Source organism: Camelina sativa, chromosome 13, assembly GCF_030686135.1.
Source record: "Camelina sativa cultivar CO46 ecotype springtype chromosome 13, ASM3068613v1".
NCBI lineage: Eukaryota > Viridiplantae > Streptophyta > Magnoliopsida > Brassicales > Brassicaceae > Camelina > Camelina sativa.
In genome coordinates, this window is record NC_141892.1 from 25,451,713 (window position 1) to 25,472,871 (window position 21,159).

The following is a 21,159-nucleotide window of genomic DNA, read 5'->3' on the forward strand; positions in this document are numbered from 1 at the left end:
CACTTTAGCAATTGATTTAGAAATAAGAGATTTTAGAAAAGAGTAAATATTCATACAATAAGATACGGAAAATAATTTATCTTTTTCGAACTAATGAAAATGATAATGTGATATTTCTTTAAAATTTGAAAGTACATAAAATTTAGGGATTTTGAATGAAACAAATGATCCACTATTTAAAATCTACGGTAAATTTTCTTTATGGTTTCTTGCAACAATCTCCTCACCCAGTTTCTTGTTGAGGTCCTGATATTTCTCCAGCAACTGCTTAAAGACTTCTTCATCCTTAACAGTCATTGGATCGACTTCCCACCAAGCGTCGCTATCCTCTTTGACCGCCTTTGCCATGGTCATCCTTTTCTTTTTCTCAGCATCAACCTTCTCTAGAAGACTGTTGTAGACTTTGTAGAGTTCTTCCATCTTTGCTTTATGTTGAACATCTATGTTCGATCGTTGCATCAACGAGGTTGAAGAGGAGCCCTCGCCGTTAAGACACGGCTTCGCAACATCAATCCCATTTTGGCTTTTTGAGAATGTAACCACCCAATTTTCATATTTTTTTACCCTTTTCATGTTAATTTTTTTGTTTTCCATTGGATTTTCTTGAACTCATGTTAGAGTAAAAAAAAAAGTTTAATCACAAAAAGAAGGAATTTTCTTTAATTGTCTGTGCTTTTTTCCGTTAGCCAAGGAATATTTTTATTTTTTCCTATGCGACTGAGTTTTTTATAGGTTGAAAAATGTTAGTAAAAAACTGCATGAAAATTGGTCAAATTTCTTATCAGATTAATATTTGGAAATTAGACCTTTATACTGATTTAGAGATCATAATTGACTGAGAATTTATGTCATAATTGACAAATATTCAGTTTCAAGAAGTTAGTCAAATATGTAATCCACTTAATCTTTGACTACTACTTTTTTCTTGACTACTTACAAAGTTCTATCGTTACATCTATAGGAAATATATATGAGTCAATGTTCTATCATTACATTTATAGGAAATATATATTGTTAAAATTATTTAGAAAATTCTGAAATTCACATATTTAGAAATATGTATATTTTTATCAAAAAATTATCAAATTATTCATGATGAAATTTTGACTCATATAGCTTATTTCCAAAATAAGAATTAGCAAAAATTATGCCAGCTATGACATAAATCTCAGTCACATATGACATAATATCTAAGCCACTTAAAACAAGAACAATTAAATTTCTAAACATTAATTTAACAATTACTGAAAATTATTCATTTATTTTAAACCTATTATATTTTGGGTTAATATTCATAATTCTTCATAATTTCAATATATCCGATAAATGTATTCTTCATTTAGTTTAATATTCATATCTCACAAGAAAATATACTTAATTTTAAAACTCTTCATTTTTATAGTTATTTAAAATCAAAGTTGTATTACCTCCGAGCTTAAGCAAACAAAAGAAAAAAAAAGTTAACATAAAAAAAGTTGAAAAATATGAAGAATGGGCGAGCTTGCTAATCTCATTGGAGAAAAATCAAATTGTCACATTTTTGATATATATAATAGAATGGGCGAGCTTGCTAATCTCATTTCGACATTTTGTATGACCATTCTGTCTTTGTATTTCTCAACTTAATTAATGTTAACACGTTTTTTTGTTTTCTCTCAACTGAATTTGGATATAAAAAAACAATTTTTGTTTTTCTCCAACTGATGGAGCTAAAAATACAATTTTGACTTAAATACTTTAACTTAGGTCTCAATTTTGTTTAAATCTACAAGAATGTGACAATTTGGATGTATTTTGATTCCATAATCCTAGAATAAATACATCAACAAAAACTAAATTTATATATAATTTAGGACATTAAAACTTGAACTTCAACCGTACAAAAGTATTATTTGTCTACATATGCAATACATATATAAATATCACTAATATATATGATCCATCTTGTTTTCAATAGGCCGATATGAAATACAAGACATACACTATTACAGATAATAATAAATATAACTGTAGAGAAATAAACAAAAATCATGAAAATTAAAGAGTAGATGTAATATTTGTAAAATACTCCCTCACCTTTAAATCCTAAATAGTATTTGCTAAATATAATACAAACTATGTAAGCTGAGTATCAAACTGTAACTTCACAAATTTGAAAAGCTTATAAACTTAAATGTGAAAGTAAGAAAAAATATATTTCAAAGCTATACATGCTAGAGTGAGTATTCAAATCCACACAGAATCAGAAAAAAAACCACGATAGTTTATGATGAACTACGTTGACGTTGTGCTTGATCTCAAAGTCATCTTTCAAATGACAAATCATACTATAAATATTCTCATAAATATTATTGTGTGTTTTTAAATTTTATTTATATGTTATACATTCATATATTGTTATTATATTTGAAAATAGATCTTATTATATAAAGTTGGGTTTTGAAAGTTAGTCATTAACAAGATTTTGACATGTGTTAAGTTATCAATCTGAAATTTTGACATGTGTAAATATTTAATAGGAAGAATTTGATTACAACAAAAAGAAAATATTTTGTTTCAAAAAATATTAATAAAGTAAAAATATAATTAGAAAAAATTTCAGAATTTAGAAAAAAACAAAGTTTTTTAAAATAACTATAAGGAGATTATATATATATATTTCATAAAATTTGAAATTATAATATTATTTACTTATTTTTCATTTGAAGTGATTAATTATTAAAAAAAAATAGAGAAAAAAAATTAAGGAAAATATACTTCTAATTATTAATTCTAAATTTTGTACTCACTTCTATATAATCAAAAACATTGCTTTCAACTTTGTTTAATTGTGAATATATTTTAATGGTAAGGTAAAATTTTCTTAAATCAAAACTTTATACTACTTTCTACTATTTTAATGGGAAGGTAAACATTGCTTTCTACTTTGTTTAATTTTTCTTATTTTCTTATTTTGTTGAATCCTAATATATATTATTATATAAAGTTGAGTTTTGAAATTTAGTCATTAACAGGATCATGACATGTGTCAAATATACTGATAAGATGTTGACATGTGTCAAAAATTAATAGTTTTTAGAACAACTAATTAAGATAATAGCATTAAATCTACATAAAATTTACATGTTTATTATATCTAAAAAAAATGCCTAAATCAATAAGAAAAATTAACGAACTAATATATTTTTCATTGTACGCTAATTATATTATACGTGTTTTTTTAATTAGATTTTGACATGTATAAACAAAAAAAGAATTCATTAAACATGTATATTATTGTTAATCAATAAATAGGGAATAACAAATCTAAAAAGAATAACATAAATTATGTCAAAGAATAACATTAGCGAGGAGACACTCCATTGCTCAAAGTAGAGCCTCCAATTCTGCATGAAGCAGGGAAGAGCTTCGACGAAGACATCTAGCACCCAACAATAAAATCTGATATTCGCCAACTCCACAGCACCAATCTGATCTGACATATGTCATGTTTTGGATTGTTTATGAAGTTTTTATTTTGTATGTCTGAATTATTTAAGACTTATATATGGCATCATGATTATAATTTTCAAATTTTATTTTTATTATGTTATATTACCTTTTCTTTTTTGGAACAAATATTACGTTATGTTACCTTTCTTTGAATTTTTCAATAAAAAACTTTTATTGGGTTGGTCATAAAATTATTGTATTCGAGTTAATAATTTTCACCAGTTGTTCATCCAAAATATCTTTGGAGTAAAAAAAAATTCATGGTTTAAAAAATTATGTCACAAAACAATTTTAATAATTATAAGAACTATAATTATGCCAAAATGAAAGTATAGTAACATAAAATTTGTTTAATTTGTTTAAAAGACATTTTAGGTGGTGATAAAGAGCATACTTAACAATACAATAATTTTAGGTGTAAGAGCATATTTTTAATGGTAAAACATATAATAAAATTGTATGTGATTATTAATTATATGTTGTTTTGATGAATTCTTAGCATGTAAAATATTTTGTAATAAGTTGTGAAATGTTCTTGAAAATTTACAATAATAATATTTGTCATGATGAGTATTTGGTAAAAGTTTTGGTGGAGTATAATTTAGCTTTAGATTATTGTAATAATTGTTATAATATATTTAAAATATAAAAAAATAAAATAAGTGTATGAAGGTAAATACAAATATGATTTTTTCTCTAACTAAAATTATTAATATATTTACTTCAGAAATATTTTTTTTAATATTTTAAAATAATTGTTTAGAGTTTAAGATTTCTTTTATTTAACAATTTTAAAACCCGCACATCGTGCAAGCCCTTATATATCTAGTATTTTATAAATTATACTTGGAAAAGACAAAACACAATTGAATTTTTAATTACATTCGTGTTTAGAATTTTTAATAAAAAATTGTGATTTAAAATATATATATATATATATATATATCGTTAACTAAAATAGCATTAAAACATTATAATGTAAACAAGAATACAACTGCAAAAGCATCAAAACAATCAAAACCTATACCTAATAATAGAATAATGTAGATGAATTACCTGTAACTCATTCATAGAAAAAGATTTTTGGGCATGCGTCACATGGACTTGAAATGTGAATCCTTCGATCATTTGATAATGACTAGTTTCTTACAACATAAACTCACATAATTTACAACATAAACTCACATAATTTATAATATAATAAATTTCTCTCGTCCCAAACTATACCAGAGTAAGTTTGGACACAATTTGATAATATAATAAAATATATATTTTTGAAAATCCGTTGTAAATAATTATTAGTTTTCTCTTAAAAACATGATAATTATTATTTTTTTGTAATTGATCATATAAAAATATTATTTATAACATTTAAATTTTATTTTTTAAATACTTTTTTAAAAATTACCATATTAAGAAAATCTCTATATAAATTAATAATTATTAATTTATCAATAAAATAAAACCTCTATAAATTAATAAACTTTGATAGTCCCAACGTTATTAATTTATAGAGGTTTTACTGTATTTTCTCTTTTCAAAATAGTTATCATTTTATAATTATTTTTAGTTTTATTTTAATTGTCGTTTTCGTTTTCTAATATCATTTTTAGTAGAAATTACTTTATGTATCTCTCATTAAACAATTAAAATGTTAAATACTTTGGAATCTAATAGTCCAACAAGGGTACGATCTATTTTCTTAATTTGTGTGGAACAATCTAAAACGACAACTAATTTGAATTGGAGAAAGTATTATCTTAAATGTCAACATATATAAACTTATTATTCATAATAATAACATTCGTTACTGGATTTAGCTTTGATAATTTTGATATGTTATAACTTATAACAAGTTTTTTTTTTGTGCACCTACTGTAGCAAATTCATAACATTGAATAGTTAAGAGTGTTTTAAAATTTTAATTATACATGAGTGATGATTATATATTACATTGAAATAATGTCTCCTTTATGTAAATACTTATGTTTTAAGTTAAATAGTGAACTTTTATTCACTAAGTTTCGTACATATATATTTTTGTATAGAAGTTTTCAACTTCAATTGAACGAGAGGAAACAAATTTACATGACAGCCCATGGCATATAGTTTGTTTGGATCAAACCCATAATTAAAAGCCGAAAAGATTAAACACTAAAAACCCATTTTTAGGAAACGAATATGAAACCGAAGAATGGCGAAGTAATGAAAGTAAACAATTTCACATATGCTGATGAATAGATATGTATGAGAGTAAAAAAAGTCTAGGAAAAATCAAATGGAGCAGTCAAAAGCCACAACTAAAGTATTTGAGAGAGAGTTGAAATTAATTACCCTGAAACTTGAAGACATTTTCAGGTGTCGATGAAAAAATGAAGGAAGATAACTTTATGCCGAAGGATGGAAGCTTGATTATCTTTATGCCTTATTTACTCAAAATTTTTGATCCTATTGTTTCTTCTAACCAACTCTCATCGAGTATTTAGACTTAAATAAACAAATAAATTTTCTTTTAGTAACTTTTCCCTTTTTAAATCTCTCTTTTTATACGTACCATTACCAACATCAAATTTTGATACTTATTTCTTATGCATCAAATATTGCTTTTAAAGTTTCATTCGATTACTATATATAAACAGTCCCTGACTCTATGGGTCTGATCTTATATTCGCTAAAATGTTTGTTGAGCCGGACCTGATTATAAACAAAAGTTTCGTCTCACATATATAGTAAATAAATAACTTGCATTCACATATTTAACTTTGTACCACAATTTTATCCTGTTTTAGTTTGCCCGACTTTAACTTGCATGTCATTAACCCTTTTACCGATTCTTTGGAAAATTTCTTTTCTACCGATACTTTGCCCTGTTCATATACATTGCTTTATGCAAAGTATATCATCTACACACACACACGTCTGAAGTTTTTTTCTAGATCTTTTTTTTTTTTTGTCAACTTTCTAGATCTTTTTAATCAACAAGAAAAAGCAACATGCATCACCTTTATAATTTCCATAATTAGATTTTTATGGATATCAGTGAAGTATTTGGACAGAAATTAAACTAGTACAGTAAAACCTCTGTAAATTAATACTTTATAAATTAATAAACACTATAAATTAATAAATTTTGTTAGTCTCCAAGTCGGAACAGTGTAAAAACTAACAAAATTCGATAAGATAATAAGATAATATTTTTTTTGAAATCCCCATGTAAAATATGGTCTCAATAATATCATAAATTAATAATCATGTAAATATATATATACTGATATAATAAAGTATGTTTTTCTTAAATCTCATATCTATAAAACAATTTTTATATTGTATCTTCAAATTATAATGATAGAAAATATTCTATAACATTTCATCAAACAGCTAAAACTTTTTAAAGTTTTCAATTTCTAAATATGCATCATTTACATTTTGATAGTTTGATAGACTATTAAAATACGATAATTGATATTCTTATTCATAAGTTTGAATATTTATATCATGTGTATAAATGAATTTGTTTATAATATTTGTAATTCATTATCAGTAATATTTTATAATTATTTCAAATTCAATTCCAATACCAGAAAATTTACAACATCCAAAATTTCAATCTTATTTTGCAAAAATTGTCTCAATTCATAATTATAAAAAATTAAACAATTAAACATATACATATAAATTAATAATTATTAATTTTTACTATAAAATAATTATGATAAATTAATATCACTATAAATTAATAAAATGTTTTAGTTCTAATATTATTAATTTATAGAGGTTTTAATGACCCTTTAGTCTAAGAGTCGGTGAGAAAGCCGACCAATGCAAGGGGTCAAAATTTTCACCCTTTAACAAGTCAAAATATCGGTTTATAGATAAAAAGAAATAGTATAGTTTTATAGTATTTTTTTTTTACTTTGTGTTTTTTTTTCAGCTCTCTCTATTTGATATGTATATCTCCAGACTTTCAGTTAGCACCACACACCTAGGGAGTAGGGCCAAAAGCCCAAAATGGTTTACATCAATTTTAAAAGCACAGGTGTCATCTAAAGGTTTGTTTAGGCATATAGAGGAGCTCAATATAAAAGTTGAGTTTTGCATAGTAGACATTAACTACGGGAAAAACCCAAAAAATACGCTATCTAATTTTTTTTGGCTATTTAATTTCTCTAATTATTAAATTTCCCAAAAAATACGTGATTTAATTTTCGTTGTTTTTAAAAACTTTTATTTAATTAATAACAGTAGATTCATATTTACGACATAACGACTGTTAACTCTAATGACAGAAATATTAACCAGGATTAAAATATAATCCTATGTGGTTAATTAGAGGGAACTAAAGACATTGTTGCCCTCTTCTTCTTCCCCCAAATCGATTTCGAGTTGAACCCTAAAACCCTAAACATTACAATTGAAATTAACAACGGTTTCATACCTCATCTCTCAGTCGATTCTTGCAACGAACACACCACACAATCAACCAGAACAACAACTATCATCGCAATCAAAGGAAATCGGGATTTGAAGTTTGAGAAGAAAAATCGCTTTTAGGGTTCTAGGGTTCTAATACTCGAAATCGATTTGGGGGAAGAAAAAGAGGGCAACAGTGTCTTTAGTTCCCTCTAATTAACCACATGGGATTATATTTTAATCCTTGTTAACATTTCCGTCATTAGAGTTAACAGTCGTTATGTCGTAAGTATGAATCTACCATTATTAATTAAATGAAGGTTTTTAAAGACAACGAAAATTAAACCATGTATTTTTTGGGAAATTTAATAACTAGAAGAATTAAACGGCAAAAAACAAATTAGATGGCGTATTTTTCAGTTTATTCCCCTTTAACTACTATACTACTACGAGTATCAATCGAAACAGCAGGTTTCTGGGATTCACGTGAGTTTCTGGTGACCGGCGTACAGACACACACGCACGCACGTATAGAAACGATTTACAATTTTAGAGCAAAACACACACACAAATACAAAATACTTGGAAAATGATATGAACAAAACGACGCCGTATTAAAACAAGAACCGTTGATGCATTTTCTTCTTTGCTTTCTTCTCTTTGATAGGATCCAAGCTTGGTTTCCAGCCTCTTCCCGACAGTTGCCTGCTCAAAAACTCCGGCCTTTCTTCCTCCTCCATCTCCGCCTCTAACCTTCCAACCGATGTAGCAGCAACCACCGCATCAGCGGCGGGATTAATGTTCTTATTACTTCTAGTAGTAAACCAAGGGAGAATCCCTTCATAGTAGCTAAACGATGACCTTACCATTGCCGTGGCGCTAAATAGCAGTTTCCGCAACTCCTCTGACGTCAGCACCGCTGCCGATGATGATGATTTGGTGGCACCGCTATAGCTTCTTTTGGCGGGGAGCACCAAATAGATCTTCCCCGGCTCGAGTGTTTTGTCCGCCGGCAAAGGAGCCAGCTTTTTCTTCACCGTTTTTGCAGCGTCGTTGTTTTTGCGGTGGTGATTGTTGAATGATATTGATGACGGATCAAATTCGACAACCACGTGTTGCGGATTTTCCAGCATGATCTCAGCCACCGTCGTCTCTTCCTCTAAGTTTTGTACTCTTCCATCAGATAATACAACTTTTCCGGCAGCCATCGCTGCCGCATCCAACTTCCGAGAACCGGCAACGTTACCCATTGTCAGATCAGAATGCTCTTCTTATAACTATGTCTTTGTGTCTATGTAAATATATATACACACACACACAACACTCTTGAAATGGTTTGGTTTGTATTGAGTTCGTTAAACGGTTCCATCTTTTACTTTAATGATAATTTATTCATATACAAAACAAAGAGCGTAATGGTGGGATCATGGACGAGAAAAAAAAAAAATTGATGGGTTTGTTGAGTAATCTCACGGATGGTTTGATTGCATTTGAAAGTTTCATCAAACGGTCGAGAAACTCTTTAGCTGCTAGTACATCTCTATATCTACATCTACACACGTATTTAAACTTTTCTTATTTATATACTGACTAATGCGTGAAACGAAAGTGAAAAAAACTGGTCAACCACACATCTCTTTCTCTATTGGGGGTTAGTTAACTAACTTCACATAAAAAAAAAAAAACATTTTCATCTTCTATTTCAATAATATATATATCGAGAATAAACTGCGAAACATGTAATGTTAACAAATTCCACTAGAAGAAACAAACCAGTCAAGGATCAAACAAACGAGTAGCTACTACGTTTTAAGACATTTTCTTAGACCATCTTTATGGGGACTTCTTAGTCATATTTCTTAACTTTAATCTGATTAAAAATAAATCAAAAATGACAATATTACTAAGAAGAGCCTCTATGTTAAGAGCAACAATATCGGTAAGCTCTTAGGGAGGAGTTGTTAGTGGGGTTTTATTTTTTTTTATGAATTAATTTTGTTTGATTTTGAATATAAGAACCTATGATCTCTTAGTTAAAATTTTCTCATTTTCTCATTTATTGGTAGGTTCTAATTCTGAGTCTCTTATTTTTTAAATTTAAAATTTTTAAATAGAATAGAAGTGGTATAAATGTGTAAACATTTAAGATTTTATAAAATTAGAAAATATTGCATTTTAATTAATTTTCAAACATACAAAACATAATAAAAACATTAATACATATTACAATAGAAGTGCAATTCATAAATGAAGAGAATAACTAATTCTAATACTGATTTGCTCCAAATTTTGCCCAAATATTCTCAACCAAATCATCTTGCAAGCGTTGTTGTTTTTCTCGATCACGGACATCCTTTCGATTCTTGAGCATAGTAACGACACATGAAGGTCTGGGTGTTGGAAGCGTGTAGTCAACTTCTGAAGCTCTACTTGACTCCATTTGTGTGAATTCAGTTTCATCAAACAGAGTGTACTCATCTCGTTCGTCTTCTACTATCATATTGTGCAGTATGATACACGCTCTCATTATTTTCCCAATTTTTACCTTATCCCAAATAAGAGCCGGGTTTTTGACTATGGCAAATCGAGTCTGCAAAACTCCAAAAGCACGCTCTACATCTTTACACACAGCTTCTTGTTGTCTTGCAAATAAAGAAGCTTTTGGAGTTTGTGGCAGTGGAATAGATTGGATAAAAGTAGACCATTATGGATAAATACCATCCGTCAGATAGTAAGCTAATTTATACTCATGTCCATTGACACTGTATTTAACTTTAGGAGCTCGACCATGCAAAATATCATCAAAGACTGGAGATCGGTCAAGAATATTGATATCGTTTAATGTACATGGTAGTCCAAAGAAAGCATGTCAGATCCAGAGATCATAAGAAGCCACCGCCTCTAAAACGATTGTGGGCTTTCCAGATCCGCGGGTGTATTGACCTTTCCATGCAGTGGGACAATTCTTCCACTCCCAATGCATACAATCGATGCTTCCTATCATGCCGGAAAATCCGCGGTACTCGCCAATGTCGAGTAGTCTTTGAAGATCTGTTGGTGTGGGTCTTCTCAAGTACTCATCTCCAAATAAATTTACGACTGAATCTGTAAAATTGTCCAAGCATGATAGCGCCACGGTTTCAGAAAGTCGGAGGTATTCGTCAAACGCATCAGCTGCAGAACCATATGCCATCATACGAATTGATGTTGTACACTTTTGCAATGTAGACAGACCCAACCTTCCGGAAGCATCTCTTCTTTGTTGAAAATAGGGAACTTCATTTGCGAGTTTATCCACAATACGAATGAATAATGGCTTGTTCATTCTAAAACGGCGATGGAAAATGTTGGGAGGATAAGTAGCATCCTCACTGAAATAATCATTCCACAAGTGGTCATGACCGACTTCTCGATTTCTTTCAATGTGAATTTGCTTTTTTCTTGGTTTAGGTGGTGGTTGACTTTGGATTGGTAAAGTAAGAAGATTTTGCGAATAATTGGAAACTGCTTGTGAATCCAGATAATTATGAAGCGTTGATCATTATATAGGAAAAAGTTGTTGCTTGAGTTCATGAAATTTGTGGTACACAACCATTGGAAATAATATGTGGTAGAAGTTAAAAATGACAAAAGTACTTGTACAAACATGTGGTAGAAGCACAAAAATACAGAAGAACTTGTAAAAACATGTGGTAGAAGCACAAAAATACAAAAGAGCTTGTAAAAACATGTGGTCAAACACCATTGTTACAATAGTATGTGAGAGCGTTGTTGTGTGTCACAGACCTGAGATGGATTTTTGGCTTCATGGACTGATGAAAGGTTTTGTTCTCGAGCATGCAAGAGCTTCTTTCTCGACCTGTCAGATTACAAAAAACAGAAGAAACCATTCGATTACACCAACTTAAAAAGATTAATTAGCTTGGTCAATTACAAAAACAAAACAAAACAAAAGAACCATTCGATTACACATACTTAAACAGACTTACACATACTTGTCCGATTACAAAAAAAAACACAAGAATCATCAAACAACCGAATACTTAAAACACAAGAATCATCAAACATTCTTTAACATTCAAGCTTAAGACATCATGTCAGCAATTAGCTTCTCCTTAAAAGCTTTTTCAGATTCAGTTAGTGAATCTTTTTTAGCAATCAGATTTTCAAGCATCACATGCTTGATATGCTCTTTCTTCAATGCAAACTCCTTCTCTTTCAAAGCAAAGTCCTTCTACTTCATCTCATACATCCTCGACACACGCTCCAACTGACACTCCAAGTCAGCTTTACCATCTTCCTCCACATCCGGTTCGGCCTTGGAGCTTTTTTTTTACTTCCCCTTCGCAGCCTTAACACCAGTAGGCCGGGACAATGGTTCATCGGCATCAATCGCAGCCTCAACACTCACTCTTCCCCTTTTCACACCATTACTTTTAATAGAAGTGGAGGCACACTATTTTTGATCGTATCTTAAGTCTCGCCATGCATGCTCCAAGTTAAACTTCTGTACATGGTCATTGAAGAATATCTCATGTGCTAACTTCATCACATCATCTTCATTCTGTCCACTAGACTTCTCCCTTGTTGCAGCCTCGTAACATCCAACGAACTTGCACACCAAGTCGTTGATCCTCCCCCACCTCTGCTTACAGTGACTCGCCTCTCGCTTCGGCCGACCAACAGCATTCGGACAGGATGCAAATTATTTCGCAATCCTCCCCCAAAAGGATGCAAGTCTTTGCTGGTTGGAAGCAATCGGATCCTTGCTTGTGTTGAGCCAAGCGGAGACAAGCATGATATCATCAGTTGGTAACCATGCATGCCTTGACTTGCGGTTTTCTTGAGGGGATGCAGGTTCAGATGAAGGTTCGGAACATGGACTTAGAGAAGGACTGTATTCGAGGTTTTGGAAATCAAGTTGAGTTTGTAACAGATTCAAATAGCCAGAGGTGGGACGATATGGATTCATGTAATCGTTTGGATCCATATCCTACTTTGTTAGTTTGTGTTTAAGGAGAATGAAGAGATTGGTAAAGCATTTAGTTGGTTGAGTTTTGTTTTTTTACTATGAAGGGGAAGTCTTTTAATTTATAAGGTTTATGTTTTATTTACTTTTACAACTAGTTGGTTTAAATTGTGAAATTAAGACTTTACCTAAACTACAACAACCACACATTAAACATCTCACAACCAACTAACACAAAACTTCAATGTACAACATCAATGACTGACTAGACTAATAGCCACACTAACAAGTACAACATCAATGACTGACTAGACTAATAGCTACACTAACAAGTACTAAACACATTTATCACTGCCAACTAACACAAGCTTATCAATCGGTACACAAACACAAACAACAACAAGTACTAAACACAAACACAAACAATGACTAACTAGACTAAACACAAACACAAACAACAAGTACTAAACACAAACACAAACAACAACAAGTAACTCAACTCATACTTTAACTTACATCAAATAAATAAAGAAAGAATAGACTGATAATTACCTTCTTTCATGGCCGAATAGGTAGCACACTCTATACTTCTCAATCCATCAATCCACTTTTGCCCGTTTAACCTCAAAAACAAAAGAGAGACATATATCACAATTACGCAAATTACAATGAATATCACAAGGAGTGGATACTAAATCGAACAAGAACAATATACTTTGTTTTTTTACAACCATGTCTTAACCACACACAAGATCACTTATCAATCGGTACACAAACACAAACACAAACAACAAAAAGTACTAAACACAAACACAAAAAATGAACACACCTAATCGGAACACAAACAGACCAAATCGGAACACATGCACACCAAGTTACCCTAATCCCTTTAAAGCCTCAATTATCAATCGGAACACAAACACGCGAAGATCCCAATTTCTCGAACAAACATCAAAAATCCTAATTTGCGATCCAAAATCAAATAAACCTAACAGTTTACCTAATTTGCGATCCAAAATCAAATAAACTTACCCTCTCAATCGAATTGATCCACTCTCTTCCGATTGAATCGCCTTCTCCTTCAATTCGCCTCCGATACCATCTCCATGACGATTCAAATCGCATGCCCTACAGTCGCCTCTGATAAGATCTCCGCCGATTCAAATCGCCTCCGACCCAACACTCGATTGATTCTTTAACCTCCGATTCATGCAGAACTTCCTTTGTCGGATCGAGAATTTGATCGCGACACAAAGAGAGAAAGAGAGAAAGAAAGAAAGAGAGAAAGAGAGAAAAAAAAATTCTTGCGTCATATTTTTTTAGTTTGTTTTCTATTTTGCTCTCGTCCAACCAAACAAAGACACGTAGAGCCTCTCACATCCGAAGAGAATCTATTATATAAGAGGATCTCTTTTGTTTTTTCTTTCTTTCTGATTTATTTTTTATTTGTAAAACACTAAAAACCCCACTAACAACCCCTATAGTACTACCGATAAAGAAGGTCTAAGGTGTTTAAGAATTCCTAAGAATGCGTCGACGTGCTCAATTATTGTTGGGTGTAATCTTTAATATATAAGCAAAAAAATTACATTTTTTTCTCTTCTCTCTCGCGACCAAGGTTGCGTAATTGATTGAGATTTCTCAATGATCTGTTGGAAGTAGAGTAGATTGATTTGATTTTTGGTCACCCTTCGTCTGTTCTTGGCCGTTAGCTCAGCCTCTCCACCGATGGTGGATCTCAACAGCGACTTTGGGTGAGTTAATCGACGACTTGGTTGGATGAAATCGGAGAGCACCAAATCGGAGCCTTTCCTTCACCAATTCGGAGATGTTCAATCACCAATCTCTTTCTCATGGTATGTTTGTCTTTATTTTTGAATCAATTTATGTTTAGTAGGGATTTAGAAACAGTAATTTTTGGATCACATTTGAAATTGATTCAGAGGCAATGTTGATGTTTTCTACTAAAATCTTAGAGCTTTGTAAACTGGTGACATAAAAATTCAGCTTTTGTGATTAGTCTTCTGATTCGTTGCCTTATTGTGGTTAAGATATACTTTAAGTCTCTGTAGTTTATCAAGCATTGTCTTTTGCTGCAGACTAGTATGATTGAATCGAACAAATTTTGTTTGTACGTCTTCTTGATAGATTGTTCTCTTGATATTGAAAGCCTTCAGTTTTGGTTGAAACTATTACTTGTCAGTTTGTGTTCATGCACTTTTAAAATGTGTATTCCTGAATTTTGTAGAAATGATTCGTATCTGGGTGATTGAGTTTACCAACAGAGAATGTTAAACCAACAGAGTGCCAGGAGCAAGTTGCTCAGGTAACTAATACATTTTTTTATGTCTTTGTTTGTAATTTTGTCCTCCTCTGTGGAATTATTCATTGTTAACAAACTTTCATCTTCTCCTAGGCTTTGTTTGTTGGTCTATTTAGTGTCTTCCCCTTCTCATTTAATGGTTGCATTCTGTTATACAGAGGGAAAATAATTTGATTTCCCATTGCAGGCACATGGATATCTCTGGCAACCGCAAAGTTGTTGTGATTTAATTACGTCCCATTCAGAAGGATAATGCGTCCTCCCAAGAAAGGTGCTGCTGTTCAATCAAAGGCCACGTAACAGGACTCTAACCTCTGTTCATGAAGCAATGCTCGAAGATGTTGCTTTCCCTGCTGAGATTGTTGGAAAGCGTACTTGTTACTGTCTTGATGGTTCCAAGATCATGAAGGTATTCTATCATCTATGAAAGAGTAAACTCAGATCTTTCTCTTCATGAGTTTAAGCTCATCTTTACCTTCTCTTTTAAATGTGTAAACATTTAAAACATTTATGTTTTACTTCAAATATTTTTATTTTGAAAACAATATTTTTCAAAAATAAGAATCTCATTAAGAAATTGACCATTGGAGGGGATAATTTTATTTCACCTACAAAAAGTTCTTAGTTTTAAAAAGTACACAATTTACTCTTAAAAGATTCTAAGAGTCTCAAAATTATAATCTTCCGATAAAGATGCTCTTACAACACATTGAAAAAAAAAAAAAAAAAAAGGCAAAGACAATAAGGTTTAATAAGCATGGCGGGGTGGGGGAGTGAGTCTAGTAGTCTTACTTGATGTATTGAGAGAGCCATTTAAAGCCTTCGCCATAACCCATTTTCCTAACGATGCTGCACATGAAAACCTCCAATGGCCTAACATTAGAATCCGTTAGATTCACTTTACCTTTTCCTGTTGTGAAGTTGGAGAGGCCGAGATGGTAACGTAGCTCGTCCTCTGATGCAGCATACGGTATGTCGATTTTGTTTCCTAGGATGAGGAACGGAACCTTGGCTAGAGATTCGTCCGAGAGAAGGGCGTCGAGTTCCTTTTTAGATTCTGCAAATCTCTCTTTGTCGTAAGCATCAACTAGGTAGACCACAGCATCGACCTGCAGAGAAAACAGAGTAATCATCCCATGATGGTTCATAAAAACTAGAATTGACAAAACCATCATAAAGAGATAAAAGAGAAATTTCAGAAAAAAAAAAAAAAAAGAAAGAACCTTAGCATAGTAATCTTTCCAAACCCTGCGAGCAATCTGATGACCACCCAAATCAAAAGCCTTGAACTTGATTTTCCCAATGCTGAGTTCTTCAGAGGTTGGATGCTGCGTCGGCTGATGCTGTACCAATCTCTATTTGTATTTTTTTTTTATATACCAAAATTCGAATTAAAAAGATTCAATTTAATAAGTCAATAACAACAATTACCTAAATCGATCCAAGTATAAAAGCTATCTCTACTCCAAAATCAGAAACTACTACTTAAAAATACAGGAACACGAATTCAAACATCAAAGAACTGGATCGAGCGAGAGAGAGATCGAACCTCGTCTTTCAACATGTGAAGCAAGGTGGTTTTACCAGCATTATCGAGTCCTAGAAACAAGATCTTAGCCTCTTTCTGCCATAACCCTAACGAAGCGAGTACGCCATAGAACCAATCAACCATGAACATGATGATGACCTCACTCGACTCTTACTGCTCAGATCATACAACCAACCACCACAAAAACTCTCAAGATTTATTCTCGATCTCGAGAGAGAGATGGGGAGTTTCAGGTTTTCTAATTTAGCTTTAGGAAGAAGACGAGTAAAAGGACGAGAAGAAGAACGGCAAGCTGTTCGGATTCTGGATATTGAAAAAGGTAAAAACGGCAAGCAGTGTAGTTTCCGAAATCACAATGGATGGATCTCGTCTGTGTCTCTTTTTACGTCCAATTAGAAGCCCATTTAGATATCTAACACAAACTATAATTTAGGAAAATTAGTTTTATATGTACATTTTTTACGGATATATCTAATTTTTTTTTTTTTTTTTTTTTTTTTTTTTTTTTTTTTATAATACTAACATTTTTCGTGATATATTCTTCAACAGAAAAGACAAGAATCTCTACCATGCAATATTTATACTTTCTGGCTGCGCAATTAAAGTTATAGCAGTATTATTTTTAATTAGTTGAACAAATCAATAATGTGCATAATACAAGAATCTATCTACCAGAAAAAATGATTAGTCGGCGAATTTTATAATTAGATGTTTCCTTTTAGTAATAGAAACCCCCAACAAAAATCCAACGTAGAAAGGATAAGGTCCCAAAACACAAAATGGAGATAAGCACAAATGTCAGCGTCTAATATAGTGACATGATATTTTGATATATAAAATTTTTAAATAACTCTTAAATTTTCTAGACTTTAGTTCGTTCCAGGAAGTTCTCTCCCAGACACAAATATCGAGGCGCCGCTAAAATCAAAACTCTTTGACGTCGGTGGGGTTCCGGCTCGCCGGCGTCGGGAAATCTCATCCTCTTTTCCCATCTGTTGCTTTTTTAATCTTCTTAGATCGATGTCTCAGTCTTTTTTCCCCTCTTTTTTCCCCTTTTTGCATCTTTCCCATACCTTTCGGGCCATTTACAAAAACCCTTGGTTCGCTGTGGATGAGCTCTTTTCCTGTTCTCGGCTTGCCAGCATCTCAATGTTTCCTGCCCAAACTGCAAAGACCAGGTTTTTTCTATCTTTACTTATGTTCTCTTGTAGACATTGCCTAGTTCCATTGGCTGAGCTCGTTGTCCGAAGACTGCAACTGAGAGTCCAATTGGTTAGCTTGTCTTGGATTAACTTTGTCTATGATAGGAACCTAAAATCTTCTCACTTTGTGCTAGTGTTTATTGGGTCTAAGTACTGGAATTATCAGGGCTTTTTCAACCCTATCCCATCTAGCGTTTCCAGCTCTCAGTCAAAACCCTCAATCCGCACCATGTTTGTGCTACCATCAACCCAGAAAACCATGCTTCCTCTGTTTTTATCATTGACAAACCGGCTACATGCTTTGTGTGGATTTCTTAATCTCTTTGGCAAAGGGCGCCTTATGAGAGAGAACCCACCTGTACTGTTACGGTTTGTTATACATATTTGGTTTTCTCTAGTTTCTACTACCCTAGAATGGTCTGAATGTGACGGTGTGCAACTCTTTGGTCTATTGCCCTGGACTCTACTGTACTCATCCGACGAAGCTACACAACCATCCTTCAGCATCATCTCTACCAACCGAAACCTACTTGGCTTACCACTCGCCCATCAGACCAATCCTACTCTCCATCTCTCGCCAGCAAACCAGCTACGTGGACTTCTTAATCTCTTTGGTAAGCACCATAGGAGAGATAACTTTCCTGCTATAGCCCATCGAATCTATGCCAATGCATTGCTAATGCTCATGCTTCTCGCTCCAGTGAGACTCTTGGTTACGATTCTCCTTTTAACGTCAAAGTTTCTTATGACCATGACTAACCTTTCTTCCTACGAGTCCCTCGTGGAAGTTCTATCAAGCAACCGTGATCTCACATGTTCCAAGCGGCTTCCAAGCACTTGTATCAAAGCTCTCATGGACCATTGTTTGATGCTTTATTACTCTCTGTTTTTGGTTTTGGGGAAGCCTCTCTTTGTAATCTCTTTGTAACCCTTTTAAACCTTGAGGCTTTGACCTTCTATCTTTGTATTGTTGGTTTTTGAAGTGAATGAATCATCTGTTTGATAAAAAAAAAAAAAAGGTATTTTGATATATAATTGTTCAGTATAATAATAACAATAATAATTACATAACAATACTGATAATAACTAATATTATTATAACAAAATGAAGAGATAATTGTCTAGTGTCGTTGTGATATTTTGATATATATACATGGTTGTGTCTTCGTTTTAGATAGAAAACATCAGAGCATGGGATCATCGACGAATTATAATCCAAAAATGGATATTGACCTTAACAATATCTTCAATATGTGTTTTGTTAAAATAATGAAAGTAAAAAAACGTACTATGTCTATAGATAGCTAGTATGGTCAATCTTCATAAAAGCGTTACTCTTCTTTTTTTTTTACCTTTGATTTAGTACTTATTTACATATGTTGCCATTAAAAAGATGTATAATTGAATTATAGAAGCTGTACAATTTGTTTCTTAAAATCGATTTTTAGTTAATACAATAAAACATGACGAAATTATATGTTTTATTTAATATTTGTAAAGTATTTACGTGAAAACATCATATAGTTAACCGGTTGAAAAATAAAATAACAAATAGGTGAAAAAAAAAAGAACATGAATACTCTTTTCGCCAACATTAAAAAAAAAAAAGAATTACTAGGGATTTATTGTTTGTTTGTTTGGTACACTGATGATAGATTATTTTTTTTGGGATAAAAGTGGAACCCACGAGTTTAAAATTTCTGGTGTACTGAGCGCAGAGATGACCAGGCGACCGTTGATAAAGCAATCATACAATTCATATTCAAATTTGTTCCAACTTCATTGTTATATAAGTTTCACAGGTTGAAGTGTTGAACAAAAAAAAGAGAAAAAATAGTATATGTTACATCCATATATAATCATATATATATTTCCTTATATATATGAATCAGGTTACCTTAAAAAGAAAAACTCACATTCGTGTTATTTGATATAACTTATACTAATTATTACTAGTAGTTTGACAAAATGAACTTCCCCAGCCAGAAGAATGTATAAAAATCGACAATTCCAAAGAAGAAAAATTTAATTTTGATTGGCATTTATTGTGATGGGTGTGTTTTAGTTTGTTGCTGAACCAGTCAATCCTATGGTTTGACATTGTTAATTAATCCAAATATTTATTTAAAAATGCATGCAAAACTAAATATAAAAAAGGCAAGAAATGACAAGAAAAAGTTTGTGAATGAATTGAAAGCTAACCTAATCATGTATTATTCTTCTACACTTTCCTGTGTAAAAGAGTTTTTAGATCTAAAGACCACAGTGATTTGAAGGTTTGTAACTATTCTTGCAGACATATTACCCGTAAAGAAAACATCATCCAATCAAAAGATATACAAGTACGTAATAACTAGAGTAATCTTATTATTTTATACATATAGACATACTAGATGAGAAAAGTCGAGGTTTATGTTGACTTGTGTGATCTCATAGTTGACAAATCTCTTTTTCCCTCAACTCTTAAATTCGAAATTGAATTAATCATTCTTCCAGCTCTTATTTACTTAACCGCGTTTTGTTTTATTAAATCTTTTTTTTTAATTGTTTTTTTTTTCAATCACAATATCACATTGCTATAAACCCAATAAATATATATTTCTAGTTTCTTCCAATAATAAGTTCTTAAACAAACAAAAAAAGGTCTTAAAACACGACAAAAGCTGCCATGCAATATTAATATGTTAAGTAGTATTTAAATCCTGCATTGTTTCATGCAAAATATCATGAGTATTTTTTTTCGATTTTTCAACATATATGAATCTACATATGTGAACTTAATACTATTAAAAATCTATATGAACTCCAAATAAGAGGAGAAGTCAAAGTCTCTATCTTTAAAAATGATCTGAAAAAAAAAACTAGTAAAACAATGTTAACTGGGAGTCAAATGTTGTTGAATTGATGATTCTTTCCCATTTTTTTGTTGGTCAAAAGATTCATTAACAGTTTTTTTGCAATGTATTTGAATGAAATTTCAATATTATGTATTCATTTAGTTTGACATCAAACTCGTCTGCATATTGCGGGTTAAATCATGGATCCGTCATCATTTGTTTATTTATTTGATATAATTTCTGTAATTAGAAGAAGAAGAGGGAGAAAAAAAAACACAACATGTTAACAAGGAAATTGATTTTATTGGAATAATTAGAACGTTAAAAGAAGAAATTTGATTTTATTAGAATTTGAATAAAATAGACTTACTAAGGGT

The 21,159-nt window shown here is 31.5% G+C and overlaps 2 protein-coding genes, 1 long non-coding RNA gene and 2 pseudogenes across 3 annotated transcripts; 1 reads left to right on the forward strand and 4 right to left on the reverse strand.

Annotated features, from left to right (window-relative positions):
- Nucleotides 1-86: 86 nt before the first annotated feature.
- Nucleotides 87-733, reverse strand: LOC147930008 (uncharacterized; annotated as a pseudogene).
- A 7,556-nt stretch (nt 734-8,289) lies between these two features.
- On the reverse strand, nt 8,290-9,254 carry LOC104737574 (uncharacterized). The gene has a single exon (XM_010457780.3). It carries the CDS (start codon nt 9,150-9,152, stop codon nt 8,517-8,519), a length of 636 nt encoding a protein of 211 aa, XP_010456082.1. The 5' UTR covers nt 9,153-9,254; the 3' UTR covers nt 8,290-8,516.
- A 914-nt stretch (nt 9,255-10,168) lies between these two features.
- LOC147930009 (uncharacterized) lies at nt 10,169-11,227 on the reverse strand (annotated as a pseudogene).
- A 3,074-nt stretch (nt 11,228-14,301) lies between these two features.
- Nucleotides 14,302-15,752, forward strand: LOC104737576 (uncharacterized). Its single transcript, XR_759756.3, has 3 exons — nt 14,302-14,727; nt 15,120-15,197; nt 15,382-15,752. It is a non-coding gene; the product is annotated as an uncharacterized LOC104737576 (long non-coding RNA).
- A 26-nt stretch (nt 15,753-15,778) lies between these two features.
- On the reverse strand, nt 15,779-17,162 carry LOC104737575 (small COPII coat GTPase SAR1A). The gene is made up of 3 exons (XM_010457782.3): nt 16,744-17,162; nt 16,418-16,549; nt 15,779-16,303 (listed from the first exon to the last, which is right to left on the reverse strand). Exons 1-3 carry the CDS (start codon nt 16,870-16,872, stop codon nt 15,983-15,985), a joined length of 582 nt encoding a protein of 193 aa, XP_010456084.1. The 5' UTR covers nt 16,873-17,162; the 3' UTR covers nt 15,779-15,982.
- Between the last annotated feature and the right edge of the window lie 3,997 nt (nt 17,163-21,159).

Excerpts from the sequence above, each read along its gene's own strand:
- LOC104737574 (XM_010457780.3), bottom strand. The coding sequence starts at position 9,152 with ATGGGTAACGTTGCCGGTTCTCGGAAGTTGGATGCGGCAGCGATGGCT.
- LOC104737575 (XM_010457782.3), bottom strand. The coding sequence starts at position 16,872 with ATGTTCATGGTTGATTGGTTCTATGGCGTACTCGCTTCGTTAGGGTTA. Across the intron at positions 16,550-16,743 it reads TTCACATGTTGAAAGACGAG|AGATTGGTACAGCATCAGCC; the intron begins GTTCGATCTCTC and ends AAATACAAATAG. Across the intron at positions 16,304-16,417 it reads GGAAAGATTACTATGCTAAG|GTCGATGCTGTGGTCTACCT; the intron begins GTTCTTTCTTTT and ends TTTTCTCTGCAG.